This window comes from Antedon mediterranea, chromosome 3 (assembly GCF_964355755.1).
Source record: "Antedon mediterranea chromosome 3, ecAntMedi1.1, whole genome shotgun sequence".
Taxonomy (NCBI): domain Eukaryota; kingdom Metazoa; phylum Echinodermata; class Crinoidea; order Comatulida; family Antedonidae; genus Antedon; species Antedon mediterranea.
The window spans coordinates 36,898,487-36,915,224 of NC_092672.1; the positions used below are offsets into that span (position 1 = coordinate 36,898,487).

The 16,738-nt window shown below is 29.6% G+C and overlaps 1 protein-coding gene across 2 annotated transcripts in view; it reads left to right on the top strand.

Annotated features, from left to right (window-relative positions):
* The window catches only part of LOC140045444 (active breakpoint cluster region-related protein-like), a 32,822-nt gene that overhangs the window by 2,521 nt on the left and 13,563 nt on the right, over positions 1-16,738 (top strand). The window contains exons 2-7 of one of the 2 annotated variants that reach the window (XM_072090345.1): positions 462-524; positions 4,394-4,563; positions 5,566-5,682; positions 7,784-7,969; positions 8,415-8,562; positions 11,730-11,782. In XM_072090345.1, the coding sequence (XP_071946446.1) occupies positions 462-524; positions 4,394-4,563; positions 5,566-5,682; positions 7,784-7,969; positions 8,415-8,562; positions 11,730-11,782 (737 nt within the window). The remainder of the gene's footprint in view (positions 1-461; positions 525-4,393; positions 4,564-5,565; positions 5,683-7,783; positions 7,970-8,414; positions 8,563-11,729; positions 11,783-16,738) is intronic. The other variant, XM_072090346.1, reaches the window with a different exon arrangement.

The following is a 16,738-nucleotide window of genomic DNA, read 5'->3' on the forward strand; positions in this document are numbered from 1 at the left end:
AAAACAGCAGTTTATTTGTCTTAAAATGATCTCTATATTTGATTTTAAAAAGTCATTACTAGTTTTAATAGTTATAATTTATTTTGTGCCTACAGTAGTACTTTTATTTAAATTTGCCCCATTAAATCCAACCGGACAGCCTTTTAAAACTTAAGTTAAGGGATGATTGATGAGAGATTTATCCATTGATGTTCCACAAATTTTATAATCACATATTTGTAAAATTATTATTTAATTTTTTTTTTAAATTTATTATTTAATTATTATTATTTAAAATACAGAATGTCATATTGGCAAATCCTGCCCTTTGAGTGGGATAATCTAAATATACATAATACCATCATTTCTTTTAATAGTGGGATTTCATCAGAGTAATAATGTGTATAAAAAGCAATTTCAAATTTGTTTTTTCTTTTCTCAAACTATTATTTTGTTTCTATTCATATATTCCTGCCTTTCAGCTAAGGAACGCACGGAAGGATTGCGCCACAGAAGTAAACGAAATTGTGGTAGATTTAAATTTGGTAAATTTATTGAATAAAATGTTCACTTCATTTCTTTCTATTGGTATCTTGCATGTCAGTTGTCTTTATATAATCACTAAACTACCTAAACTGTACATTTTTGGTTCACTATAGGCCTAATGCAAACTGGTGATGGTAAAATAATATTGAAACTAGTATTTAATACGATTTTAAACGGAAAATAGTTGGTTTCTTATTCAGTCATATTTTAGTAAATTCATGCATGCCTGTCATTGGTTCATTCAATGCTTAAAAGTTTTGATATTTAAACTATAATTGATATGTCATTCTTATATTTTGCTTAATCCAGTCTTTAAGCGCTTCAACTTTATTTTAAACTTTAATAAACTTGGGAGAGAGGAAACATCAATAATAACTCAAGCTAGGTGAAAAGTTTAAAACAAATTTTATAGCCATTATTATTCAATAATATTAGATAAAAAAAATTGCTTAATCTTACAGATCTTGTAGACAAGGATCTGTTTAATTTTATCTACCAAAATTTAAATACAAAAAGTGTTTATCCATGGTGTTGTTTGCTATAGTACTGTACCTACTAGTATTATTAGACATTAAATATGAACACGGAACTACAGTGCAACAAGGACCTAGACATAAAACCACAATTTCTATATGATATTCATTCTTTTTCTCTTCTGAGTTTCTGGTCGAATTAACACTCACTACAGTATGAAATAATTTGTGGCATTACAGTATTACCATACTGAAAATACTGTATTATCAAACTATTGTTATATAAATCTTATCTAAAGAATGTGTTTACTAACAAAGGGACTATTGACTGGTTCCACGTGTCATGCATCACCTTCCCCCCCCCCCCCCTCCTTCCTTCTCTCCCCCAACTATTTCTCTCTCCTTCTCCGATTCCCAATATTAAAACAAAATTATATACAGTATTTACAGTAGATATTTTAATTTTTAGTAAGTCTGTGTTTCTTTCAAGGTCTTTTATGTATGATTTGACTTGGTATGGGTCAACAGATATGTACAATGAAATGTACGATGAACGTACAATGAACGTACCGTACCATTCTTGCTCTATGCTGCTTTTATCTATGTTCATTTTATAACCCATGCCTGAAAAGAATTTGTATTTGTTAATGCAAAGTATTAACTGATAGTGAATTTAGACTAACACCCTGATAGGGTTCCCAGTATTGTAGGCCTATTTTAGCAGCCTTAAAGCCGGATTGTTATATAGTACTAAAGCTCTGTCTACACTATCAAACTAGTTTGGCAAAAAAAGTAAGATGTGCCCAAATTTGGAAGTGATGTGCCCAAATATGGTAGTGATATGACATCGCCATGTCCATATATGGGCACATCACATTTTGTCACATAAAGTTTGATAGTGTTGACAAGGCTTTAGAGAGGGGAGGGGATTGCGGGAGGTCTTTTTCTCATAAAGGTGTGAGCAAAGAAAGCACTAGAGAAGGTAGGCCTACTATACTTTGTTTAAAAGGTGGCATATAAAGAAAAAGGGGGTTTTGTTCAAACTCTACAAACTTCTGGCTATTGATTTTACATACATTTTTAATCACTGCAACACCTCCCACTAACTTTAATTGTCACTTCCAAATTACTTCACTTTATATGTGTCAACCAAACTATGAAAGATCTCACTATTACAATTTGCATACTGGTATATTATTATTTGTATTGTGCTATAAAATATTTATCATATGTTACATTATGAACTCAAAAGACATGGGTGGGTATTAAAAAGAAGTACATACAGTACACTACACATTTTGATGCATGGACAATTCTAAATTAACCCACAAACAATACACAAAGACTTTTTTTGTATTAATAAATGCATGAACTATCACACGATTACATTTATCACTAATTAATGACTGTATAACAAAATAATTCTTTGTTACTTCACTTTATTTCACTTTCGTATGCATTTGTTGTGGAAGAATTAATGTACCGTTTGATGTACAATTTGGTTTAGTTAGTATCCGTTTTATATACTAAATAGGCTTGTCATTATTATCCATAGGAAGGTATACTATAGGATCTATACATGCACAAGGACGCTTTGGTTAGAAACATCCGGTAGTGAGTCCAAAGTCCTCTCCTTGGTTTATGATATTATGAATCAGTCAAACACAATAAAAACAAATTCTAAACATCAAGAAGTAAACATGTTTTATTGGTATAATTACAGTAATTACTCCATTTTATTTTTAGAGTCAGTTTCTGTCTTTGTTAAAGACACACTTTGAATAAAAAATTGGTATGGGAAATTATTGTTTCTTTCGTTTCTCTGGCCCACGATACAATACAATTTAACATATTTTTGCTTCATATACAGTATATTTATTGTATCCGTTTTCTGTTTCACCTTTAAATGACAACTTACAGTGCTGTTGCCTGGTTTTGATGAAATAAAAAGAAAAAAAATATACATAATATATATAAGTGTAATAGTGGGTCTATATTATATTATTACATTTGCATGAAATTGATTATTTCCATGCTAAGGTTATGTCCCAAAATATGTATATTTTGTCAATTCAAAATAAACATTTATTGACATATTGTATGATGGAGTACAGTATGACGTCATGAACAATGTTTCTAATAAATGACAATAACAAGAATCCAACATTCAGTAGTTCTATCTTTCATTAGAGAATAATCGTTTGAAGTCACCATCCATTATTATAACATCTTTTATTTTGGCATAAAATATTTCAAAATGATTTTGTATCAGTGAATATTTATGCTATTAATAAGCTATACCATTATATTAATACCAGTAGATGACTTGTATGACTCATTTCTAGGTGTAACCCTATATCTTATACCTGATCTCAGTAATAGTACCACGCTGTTCTACCAATGTCATGTTCATTCCAACTAGGCCAAATAACGAGTTTAAGTTCTAATTTGGCTTTTTACCTTGCGGCAACATTAATTATAGATAGAAAGTAATAACAATATTTATGTTTGTGAGTCTATGGTAGTTACAGCTTTATTATCTATAAATAGGCCTTATTTTCTTTTAATTTGTTATCATAATTGATATCAATCATAATTATAATGATGTCTAATGATTTTAAATTATAACAGAAATCATCTAACAAGAATTGTATTATTAATATTATTTATGCATAAAATAAATATAAGAATCTCTTCTTTTCATCCACACTATCACTTAAGAAGTCATTATCAATCGTCTGCATGATAAATAATACTCACCTCCAATTCCCTCTGCACAAAGTAAACAAGACCCAAGGGGTTGCATAATAAAACTGATACAGTAATAACTTATAAACCATTTTGATTCATGTTCAATTTATCTATCATTAAACTAAAGGTGCAAAGTTTGGAATGTAAAAAAAAAATAAAAAATTCATCAATTTGATTGTGATTGTGTTTTCAGTTAAAAAGACATGAACAAAATTAAGTGCTTTAAATATTAATTTGCATACAGATAAAGCAAATTGAAATTATTTTTAACGATGAAATATTAAAAAACTATTGCTTAAAATTGATTTTTAATGTCAGACTGTGTTGTCTAGTTTCGAATTCTTTTTCTAGATACTGTGTAATAATGTATTTTTTTCTATTTTACCAATCTTCAGTCTTGCTTGCTTCCAACCCTAAATACTCAAACCTCAACAATTTTTAGTCTGGTCTGATATTTTTGACGATTTTATCTAAATAACAATTTTATCATATTAAGAGATGTTTACTATATAACTTTAAAATAACATTTTATGACAAAAATTTGTTCTTGAGAATGGTTTTACATGATGGTTCCGAAACGTTTATCTTTTTTGTCATTATTAAAATTTTATCTGACATTTATTTAAATCATATTTTGTTGACAGATTCAAATTCAGGTGATTCTGGAATGTGTGGCAATTCACCTGAAGAGACAAAGATGATAAAGTTTGAAGAGACCCCCAAACAAAGACCAAAAGAGTTCCCTTGTGATGTCAAAGGGTCTAAAAATAATTCTGACGATTCGACATGTGACCTTTTGCAAATCGATCAAGCGGTGAGGTTTTTATAGTTATTGAATTTTTTCTTTATTTTACAGCCGTTTAGTGGGAATATTACTCATTTTTTCTATTCTCGTTTTCTGTTGTAATATAGGAATTCAGTATTATTTGGATGGATTCCTATAAAAAATATGAAATTTGCTCAATTCTAAAATTGCAATATATATTTGCATGTTTGTGACCTAATACTGTATAACTTGTTTGTGTTCTATAGTAGTAATGGCTACTCGTCAAATAGTAATGTACGCACAGGTTAACTATGCACAGCCATGTGGTACATCAGTTGGGGTTCAGGATCTATAATCCTTTTGAATTCAAACATTATTTTCTTTAGAATAATCAAGAGCTAGCTAGGAACTAATCTTTATTATAAGTATGGTGAATTCTAATGAGGCAATACCTTTTACCACATTAACATTTGTTATTACTTAAAATTTTGGAAATTTTGATGACAGTTTTATGTTCTTAAAATGTGCTTTATGGTTTTTAATGACAACCATACTACACTCTGTAGTATGTGTCAAATTGTGGTCAAACAAGTGGTTTTGTGACTTTGTACAAACACTTGACCCATTCAAATTTTATCTAATACGTTTAGCAATTATATTATGAACTTTGTAATATATTCGGTAATGTACTAATAATATTATTGAGAGCTTGCTTATATGCACTATATAAGAATGAACTATTGTTATATTTGATCATGATTAAATAATAAAGTTTTTTAGAAGATGGTTTTTTTTCAAACAAAGAAAACCATTTTTTGTAGTTTATATTAATTCATAGTGATGATTGATGATACAGAACACTAAATATACTGTCATGAGGAATTTTCCCGAAAGATCGAAATCAAAATGATTCTGGGTTTGGTCTACTAATGTTTCTGCTCCCAAAACTGTAGTTGATCATACCCAGTACCACTTTGATTATACGATCATTCGAGAAAACACCTCAGGAAATTTCCTCATGATGTTGATGTTGATTACTGTATTTTTTAGCTATTGAAGAAGTATTCCACACCTGATGTTGAAGATTTAAACTTACGACGTATAATATTAGGCACAGTACTGGACAGCGAGAAAAACTACGTTACAACAATGGAGTCTGTTCTTACAGTAAGTTTTAAGTTTGAACTTTTCTCCTGTAACAAATTAAGTAAGTAACAATAGCACTTTAAGTTCGCATCTCTCAGTATACTCTCAGACACCAATTGATCATTGTATGCATTGTGCACTGGATATCTGTATATTTGTATTGGTTAGATTATTTATACAAGCTGTTTAATAACAAGGAAATTAACATGTTTTTTATTCTTAAAACGGTTTTTATCATTTTAGCCAGCCCCAAAAGCAAACAGAAGCATAGAAACAGACCAGCTCTCTCGAGTGGAAACTTAAGGGGCCTTTCTACTGTTCAAATCTTTATTTCCTTATACACAAGTCAACATATTTTGTACAATTTAGTTTTTAATTTTTCAGAAATTCATTCAAATTTGTTTTTGACATAAATATGCAAAGAATTAGTCTTGATTTTTGGGTGCAAACTGATTGAGTGATAAAAATAGCATTAGTCTGTGTTTATGAAATTTGTTAAGCACCCAAGTCTAATTCGAAATAGAATAAAAAGATTCTGTGATATAATTGATAGCCTTATCAATCAAATACTATAATAAAAACAAACAGAATCCCATCTACAGTGGTTTTCTTGTGAATATAAGTTCAACTAGTCAAGTACTTTTAACCACATTGGTAAACCACAAGCAATGGTTCCATATGGACTTGTTCCATGTACTTTGTCCTCCATTCTACTGATAAACCACAATCATATGTCTACCTTTTTTTCAATTTCAATGTATTATATTTGTTATTTAAAATATATTTGTATAGTTTCTCAAAGTACATTAGTCAGAAAAAAAAATTTAGAAAAAAAAGAAATAAATTTAAATAAAGGAGGAGTAACATTAAAAAGTGGTTTGATCCGCCTTATTCGAAAAAACCTTAACATTTAATTTTTAGCTGTACATTTAATTTGCTCCACACTTGATTTGGCACAAATTGTAAAACAGGATTCTCTTTCACGTGAAAAACCAGTTTATCTGATTTTATCATTTACAATGACGTAATTCAGAAGATTGTGTTTTAGAAAGAGAAAATAAAAATGTCTGCAAAACGATACGCCAGTGTAATTATTTTCCATTTTGAATCAAATCAATATCCAATCTTGAAGTGTGGGCCTTTTAGGTTTTGGAATCAATAGGGCCGACATTTATTAAAAAAGGAGTTTTGTTTGGTTAAATATTATAAAATAAAAAAAAAAAATTGATTAGTCAAACTACCAATTGCAATATTGTGTAAGGTTACACCCTTGAAATAATTAGTCTTTTTATAGATAATAATTTAATTAGCATTTTAATGCTAACGTTTTATTGGCTATTATTAGTTGGACCTTTGGACCATCAATCAACATTTTAGCAACATTTTACCAAGAAATGAGAGTTACTATAACCTCTATAGCAATCAACTAATATTCATCAAAATGTTGTTATTTCCACACTTTTACTACCTGTACAGTACCTCCCTATTTAAAAATAATATTTGTATACTAACATAAATACTGTATGATATTTCACAGCAGGTGACATTAAATGAAAAACAATTATCAAAACAATTTTTTTATTTTGATAAAATTAACTTGTGATTAATGATGCTAGAAGGTTGTTTGACTAATTAAACATCAAAATAACTCTTCACCTTCACAATTTACTCAACATCTCCTTGAAACTCTTAAATCTGACATGACCTTTTATTTATAAACTCACATCTATATTTAGTATCACAACATATGGAGAGAACTATTATGTTTTTTATTGATGATTTCATTATTATTATTAATGAGCTAGGTGATAAGACAAAGTTAACAACAGGTCCCAGAGGAAGGTACAGTAGTGTTTAGATTCACTTTGTGAAAGAGACACATGATTTTAATAAACAATCTAGTATTAAAACAAAAAAATATCTGTCTGTTACGAGATTTATCTGCCTGTTTATAGTAATAACAATAATGATATTGATTTGGATCAACACTTTTTTAACAGATGCGCAGATGGTGAGTTAATACAATAACAACATTTGAACAACAAAATTACTTAAAACTAGAACCAACAAATTAAAACAATATACAGTAGCTTTAAATTATGTTTCTTTTTCTCTTTTTCAGCTAATGAAAGTGTTTAGTGGTAATATGAACACATCTCAACCAATTCTGTCATCTGAGGACTACAGTTGCTTGTTTTACAAAATAGCAGAACTTTGTCAGATCCATCAGGAGTTCAGAAATAATCTGGAAGCACGTCTCAAAAACTGGACACCAGATCAAACATTCAGTGATTTATTCCAATTTTTGGTTTGTAATATTGTAGATTTCTTTACTGCCATAAAGCCTCCTCTACACTATCAAACTTTATGTGACAAAAAAAATGTGATGTGGTCATATATGGACATGATAATGTCATATCACTAACCATATTTGAGCACATCACACTAGTTTGATAGTGTAGACAGAGCTTTACTTTTTGTAAATATATTTTCACCAGTTTTATCAACCTCAGTTTGAACAATCATTACAAGTAGTTATCATTCTATTTATCTATATTTATTCTATTTTGTGTCTAGCTTACCTGGATAAACTGACATAGGCTTTCTCCCCCTCGAAGAGAGAACATAACTCGAAAATTAAAAACATTTCCCTCCAAGCCAGTGGTATTGTCCGTGTACCCTGCCCTCATGTGTCCATTTACCTAGCATATAAGTAATTTCTTCCTAATTTTGTTTGTGTGTGTTTTCCATAGGACAAGCACATGTACTTGCATGAGGAGTATGCCAGCAATTACCCAAGGTCAATAAGTGTATTGGAAAGATGTCGTAGGGAAATTCCGCAATTTAACAAAATCGCTACAAATATCAAGATGCCGACGGGTGAAACAGCAACTCTTGAATGTAAGAAAATCTTTTTCTGTTAACCTCTGTCCACACTATCTAACTAGTTTGACAAACAAAACTATGTCACGTGTCCATATATAGGCACATCTCATTTTTTTTTGTCAACTAAAGTTTAATAATTTTGACAGAGCTTATTATAGTTATACTTATTATCATAATTATTGTTTTCATCAGATTTCTTTTCTTATAATTCAGTATTTTCATTAAGAATAAACCTTTGTCAACAATACAATCTCCATTTAATTTGAATATTATTATTCCAATTTTTCACCACATTATTTTCTTGATTATCATAATCAAATACAGAGATAGCCATTGATATTGACATTATGTCTATTTCGTCATATATATAATTATATTAATTCACGCTTAAGAAGCACTGCCAGAGTTATTATAATTATTCAAGTCTATTACATTTCAGTTGTATCTCATTCCTTATTTATCACAGCAAGGAATTATAATTAATGTCTTCCTGTTTTAAATAAAATGAACTAGCATTTTCCGTCCGGTAAAAGCCGCAGGGATATCAATATGGATTATCTGTCATAACATAATAAACCTTTCAAATTTTTAAGATATATTAAGTAATTTGCTTAAAAACAAGTTGTTACCAAAAGATTTTTTTTATGTCTTTTTACTTTATGAGACTTAAAGTAAGGAAGAGAACTGATTATGTATTCTTAGGCCTTACACTACATAAAACAATTATACATCCAGCTAACTTGATTACAATAACTCAAACCTTTTGAAAATGTGTTTGAAATAGTAGGGGTATCCAACAAATAAAATATAGTGAGTTGAACTAATAGCTTATTTAATTGTGCTTAATGATTCTTTTTTATAAGGATACTTGTTTTAGGCCTATTATACACCCATTTTAATATGGCACTTACGATAGCTGAGTATTAGTTCTAAGAGATTTAGTATACAAGGTGCCACGATTACCAGATAACATAGATGTAAAAATAAGAAAACTATTTTGATTGTCTTTCTGTTTTGCTGTGTAATTTGTTAAACACATGTACTGTAGTAGTTAGGTTTATTAGTCTATCATGTCTTTCCTTCCTGGAGACTTGTGTACATTGTTAGTCATTTTACCTGTCATCTTTATAATACTCTTTTGTTTATAGATCAGTGGCCGCCGTATTCATCAAACACACTTAAGTGAGATATTAACCTTAAATATTAAGTATTTTACTTAACTCAATAATAGTATTTCCCTTAAATTGTATTCATTTAGATAGGAGATTTTTTTAATTTTAAGGTTAAGTGTTTTCCTTAAAATCTGTCTACACTATCAGACTATTTTAACAAAAAGTGTGATGTGCCCAAATATGGTAGTGATATGCCCAAATATGGTAGTGATATGACATCATCACGTCTATATATGGACAGATCACATCGCATAAACTTTAATATAGTGTAGACAGAGCTTTAGCCTAAGTGTGAATTGTGAATATTGGCCTTCAGGTCTTTAGATGTCCAATTTATACATGTCCTTATATTTGTTTCAAACTTTTGGCTGAACGAAAGTCTAACTTGAAACCATAAATGATCATGTGATACCCAGTAGGGTATTTTTCTAATCAGGATGATGGCATAGTCCAGACATGTAGCCACTCTCGCTTTCCCTTTCCAAGTTTCCGAATCCGCTGTAGCGGCCAAAAATAAATATATCCAAGGTTGTGATCAGAAGTTGCAATAGCCAAATATTGTATATCTCATCGTAGAATTGCTGTCTAGTCATGCAAAATCAAAGATTATTTTAATTAATTTCATTTTTGGTGACGTTTCATAATTTAAATTTGTAGATAACATTGCTTTTTATTAAGCTTACCATAGCATACACAAGCAGATATCTTAGGATCATAATGAAAGTATAACTAAATATAACATTTTTATCTTTAGTTTGTAATTAGCCACGCCCATTATGTGCAAATAATATAGTAATGTACAAGAGTACATTATGGCAATTAGTTCAAAATGAAAAGTAGTTTTAGCAAAAGATAATTTGGTAAAGGGTAATAACAGTGAATCTAAACAAAACTTACTCTTTTTACTCGGGGTACCTGAGTCTAGGACTCATCTTCTTCTCTTCCATCCGACACTATTAAGTAAAAAGTGCGATTTATAAAGTACTACTCCTCCCTTATTCGTTGTAGTATTGAGCTGGGATTTGGCATGAATATACTACAGGGACATGTCCTCGAAGCTGGATTTTAAAATTTAAAACCGGATGCAGCCATATGACGTCTCGAAGATGATACTGTGTTTGGTAGCAAGGTTTAAATTGATGTGTATGTGACGTTACATCCCGTCTTATGACATCATTACAGCTTCTTTTGCTGTACCCCGAGTATTGCACATTCGTGCTTGTTATATTCATTTCTCATTGAAGCAAAAAAAACGATACATGTACTGTATTGCACTAAATATTAAGTAACAACAAAAAGATTGCTACACAACGAAAGTATTCTTATTATCTAGCATTTGGAGTTAAGTTACTGTACTTAATAGACATATGAAAACCATAAAGGGGCATTTGAGGAAATGTTAATGATAATGTATGTCTTAATAGCCTTCCAAACACATTTCACATCTTGTATTGTCAAGGTTACGCTAATAGACCAATTGTAATACTCATGCTATTTTTATGTATTGCATAACATTTTAAGTTTTTTGGACTGTTTTAATGTTTGTATATTCGGTATGTTTATACAATAACAATAACATAATAATGATACGAATACCTGATAATGATAATAAAATGATGACATGGATTGTGGTAGATGCTAACAAAATAATAGATGATTATGCAGAATGCCCAAAATTTCCCATTTTCTGAAACCCAGTGATGTAGCCACAAGAAATAAAGTGGTCCAGTTTTTACAAGAAATTGGAACAATCTCTATTCAAGCCACAGGATTGTCAAAGGCCTCTGTGAAAAAGTGGTCAGGTTGATAATCTCTGTTCAAGCCACTGGGTTGTCAAAGGCCTCTGTGAAAAAGTGGTCAGGTTGAAATCTTACCAACCGTACTGGAGGCTACAGCCCTGAAATCAGACGAAAAGATCTAGTTTTTGGAGAATTTATCAGTGAAATGATATTAATTATATTGGTTTAATGATTTATTAATGATAATAATGACATTATTTTATCATTTCAGCTCTTCTTTATGGACCATTGGCAAGAGTGACCAAGATGACGTTAGTTATCAACGTGAGTGTTTGTTAGTATTTTCATGTACAGTAGTTGCATACCTGCCAACATTAACAAGTGGCAAATTGTATCCGTATCATTACATAATTTTCTTGAGAAAAAAAATTGTTAACTGAAATTCAGTCAATGATTATAATAGCTTTTTACTTTAAAAAGTATAATACATATAATATAAACATCACAGGCAAAGAATAAATGCTAAACCAACCTGTGATATACTGAAATTTAATTAATTAATTTGGAACGATAAAGATGAGGAAATCTGTGAGATAGAGAAAAAGTCACCCTACCGAGATTCAAACCTGGAACCTTCTGCTTGATTTCCTAACCATTAGACCACTGGGGCTTTTATGGTATTGTTCAAACTCGATATATATATATATATTCAAAGGCAAATTACTTATAAACACATTAGGCAATGAACATTAATTCGAAACCGCCCGGTGATATACTGAAATTTTTTAATTAATTAATTTGAAACGATAAAGATGAGGAAATCTGTGAGAATGAGAAAAAGTCGTTTCAAATTAATTAATTAAAAAATTTAAGTATATCACCGGGCGGTTTCGAATTAATGTTCATTGCCTAATGTGTTTATATATATAAAAGTATCTCTTCGGAGATCCCGCCTCGTGAATAAAAATACTGAAAGATGAGGGCGTATCAATTTGATCTCTGTTGCGCGTGCGTACAACTGAGGACTAGTGCTGTTCCGCCGTACCACGCCGAGAATGTTAAAGAGTCGTTATCCAATCGAGTTCGAACAATACCATGAAAGCCCCAGTGGTCTAATGGTTAGGACATCTGCATATCAAGCAGGCGGTCCGAGTTCGAGTCTCTTTTTCTCATTCTCACAGATTTCCTCATCTTTATCGTTTCAAATTAATTATATATATATATATATATAATTATAACTCGAAAAGTGGATTTTTTATTTGTTTTTTTTTAAAGTTGTAGAAACAGCTTGCTAAACTAATATGTAGCTTACAGCACATTGGGTACAGTTGACACATAGTATATCATATTGACATGCATGAAAGTGATCATTTAACTTTGACTCTTAGCGGTCAACCACATCCACACCATTGTTTATCCTGTAGTCATTTACTATTGTCAAGATATGTAGTATCCTGTATTTTATGAATAACACTGCTATGAATTTATGGTTTTTAATAATTGATGTGTGACACACAAAACAAAAACCTTAAGAACTTAACAAAAATTGATAATAGTAAATTTATATTCCAAGAATAATCTATATGAAGGCCATTAATTCCATGAATACGTCTACAGCAGGTTGCACAGTGATCAAAGAACTAGTACCCCTTTAGAAATTTTATTAAACATTTTTTAAATTTCCGGACATTGAAATACTACAAATACAATACCTTTAAAACCAGTAAATATAATAAGAACTAACAGCAGCAGACAAGAAAAGTACACAAGAGAAGGATGTCCGTATCCTCTGACCCAAGGATGGTTTTCCTGTATTGAATTGACTGTTGTGGTTGGAAAATTGGAAATATATCTTTACCTGAATTACTGTTAAATATTTGTCAAAGTTTCTAGGTAAATTTGTTGATATGCTAATGTTTGTGGTTCAGGTAGACAACGATGTAGTTGATGAAACATGACAATAAACAATACTTAATTTATACTGTCACGTATATAAATCCTATTGGCTACAGTTTACAATAGTCTGCTTTCTGAACAATGCGATTCTTTCATATAATTTGATTATCAATAATATTCTTAAGCTCTGTCCACACTATCAAACTAAGTGTGATGTACCCATATATGGACATAATGACATCATATCTCTACCATATTTGGTCATATCATTACCATATTTGAGCACATCATATGTTTTAAAAATAAAGTTTGATAGTGTAGAGAGTAGTTTATTTAGTAGGCTTTAGTTCGTTTTCTGAGTATAAAGATATTTCCTAAGTATTTCATTTTTATTACTTATTTAAGTGAAATATCTTGCTTAAGTGGGTTGATTCAGGATTTAGTAATTGTAAAGATTCATTGAGTACTTTTTGTATTCGACTTGTAAATTTGTGCTCAACAGAAAGTCATTCGAATAGAAAATGTTGACAACGAAAGCTTTTTCGCTAAGAACAATCTCAATGCCCAAAATACTCCGTTAAAGAAGTACTCAACGGAAAAACTACTCAACGGTCCACTCGAATACGATAATTGAAGTGATCTAGTTTTTTTTGTATGCATTTTAAAAAAATCTGGTACTACAGTATTTCAGAAGTTTGGTTCTTTTTATATAGATATGAACCTTCAGTCTATGCTTAGTATGGCATTCTAGCTAATAATAATCTGTAACCTTTAACACCAAGTTCAAACTTAAAATTGACAGTATTTATTGTATAATAGAATTGAACTAACTTTTGATAAATATCTGTCCTCACTATAGAATATTTAAAATAAGGTTAACAACAATATCATTTAAGTGATTTGAATGGAGAATTTAAAGTTGGAATTAGAAAGCAGTATATACTGTAAAGGAGATAAAGTTTTGAATTTTATATTTATTTCATACTGTACTGCATTTTTTGGATCCTCGGGTATAAGCCCACCCCCCCCCCCCCCCAAGTTGGCGTGATTTCATGTTCAAGGGGGGTGGGCTTATACCCGCGTCAGTACGGTATTTCATTTGAAAGGTCTGGGCAGTGTCTCTCTTTTAAAAATTAATATGTTCATAAATTATATTATTATATACTTTACTTTAAAGGCATATTCAAGGACCTGAGCAACATCTCTAAATGTTGGCGAATACAATTCAAAAGATAGACCATTCATTTTTAGCATTTCATTTGAAATAACTTCAAATCCTAAATCATCAATTGTACAGCGCTTTGGTCACTTGGAAAAGTGCTATATAAATCCAAATTAAATAAATAAAATAAATAAATCTGTTATAAAGACATTAGGAATCAGTTTAATTGTCACTACTACACTAAAAAAGGACAATACAGAAATGACTAATAATAATTGACATTTTACTACAATTGTTTGAGTTCAAGCGGTGTTTAAATGCATTTGAATAATAATAATAATAACAAATTGTATATGTATCTGTGATGCATGGTCACTTTAAAGTCAATGATCGTAGGACATGATGCATTCCGAACAACTTCCTGTTGTTGGAATGGGTCGTCCCATAATATAAAAACCAATTGATTTCTTCCTGAATAGATTCAGGTAGGAAATGTTCAAGCGTATGTGTGTAGTTTCATATCTGTATACAACAAATATAATTTATCTTCTTAATAACTGTATTCAAGTTTTGCTAGTGATATACATAACTTATTATTATATCTTATTATAGAAAATATCTTCTCGGCACTAAAAACAATTACATTATGATAAAATATGTTTATATTTTAAGAAACAAGAAAACGTTTTATATCTGTATCCAAAAAATATAATTCATCTTCTTAATAACTGTATACAAGTGATAAAAAAATAACTTTAAACTTATTTATATAGAAAATATCTTCTTGCCGCTAAAAACAATTATATTACAATAAAATACATGTTTATATTTTAAGAAAGAAGTTTAAATATAATTCATCTTAATAACTGTATACAAGTTGTAGGGATACAAATAAATTTACACTTATTATACAAAATATCTTCTTAAGCGCTAATAGCATTTACATTACGATATAAACATGTTTATATTATGAAATAATAAGAAGTTTAATATCTGTATACAAAAAAATATAATTTATCTTATTAATATCTACAAGTTTTGCTAGTGATATACATAACTTTACATTTATTAAAAATTATCTTCTTGGTGCTAAAAACAATTACACTATGACATATACATGTTTATATTATGAAATAATAAGAAGTTTAATATCTGTATACAAAAAATATAATATCTTATTAATATCTACAAGTTTTGCTAGTGATACACATAACTTTACATTTATTAAAAATTATCTTCTTGGTGCTAAAAACAATTACACTATGACATATACATGTTTATATTATGAAATAATAAGAAGTTTAATATCTGTATACAAAAAATATAATTTATCTTATTAATATCTACAAGTTTTGCTAGTGATACACATAATTTTACATTTATTAAAAATTATCTTCTTGGTACTAAAAACATTTACACTATGACATATACATGTTTATATTTTAAGTAATTTGATAAAACACGATTCTAAAATAAGAAAGAAAGCAAATGAATAAAAGTGCATAGGTATTGAATATATTCTAAAGTGTACTGGCACTAACCCAATAAACTGGTCATAACTAAGAAACAAGCCAATACATATTCAATAGAACTGGTTGTGTACACCCTTAATGATAACAAAGGTTTTACATATAGTTGTGTATTCTATTACTTAACTTTAAGGAAGTATATTTTGAAACTTAGATATTGATAACAAAGAAAATATGAAGACAATATTAATGTCAAAGTTCAAATTATATTTCAAATATCTGATGTTTTACTGTACAGTACTTGTATTTGATTGTGTATTTTTAGGGGAAATTCTCAACAATACAAAAGTTAAATTAATCTCAGTTCTTAATAATTCTGTAACACATTTACATTTAAGTATACACTCTGGAAGTTTAAAGTTCATTATTGAATTTTCCAATTTTACCCTCTTTAGCAAAATTTCAATTTCATCAGTTAGGAATCACAACATTTAGATAACAATGCAAATTATGATAATAGTATTCTTGTATATTCAATCATTGAGGGTAACATTTCTAAAACTTGTTTTGAGGACCTTTGGTCGTATTCACCAATCACACTTAAGTGAGATATTTCTCTTAAATATTTAAGTATTTCCCTTAAATTGTATTCACTTGGATAGGAATTTTCAGTGTTTCCCTTAACCTACTGTGAATGGTGAAAAACGGCCACTGAAATCTTTTTGGAAAATACTAGGGTGGTGTGGACAGGAA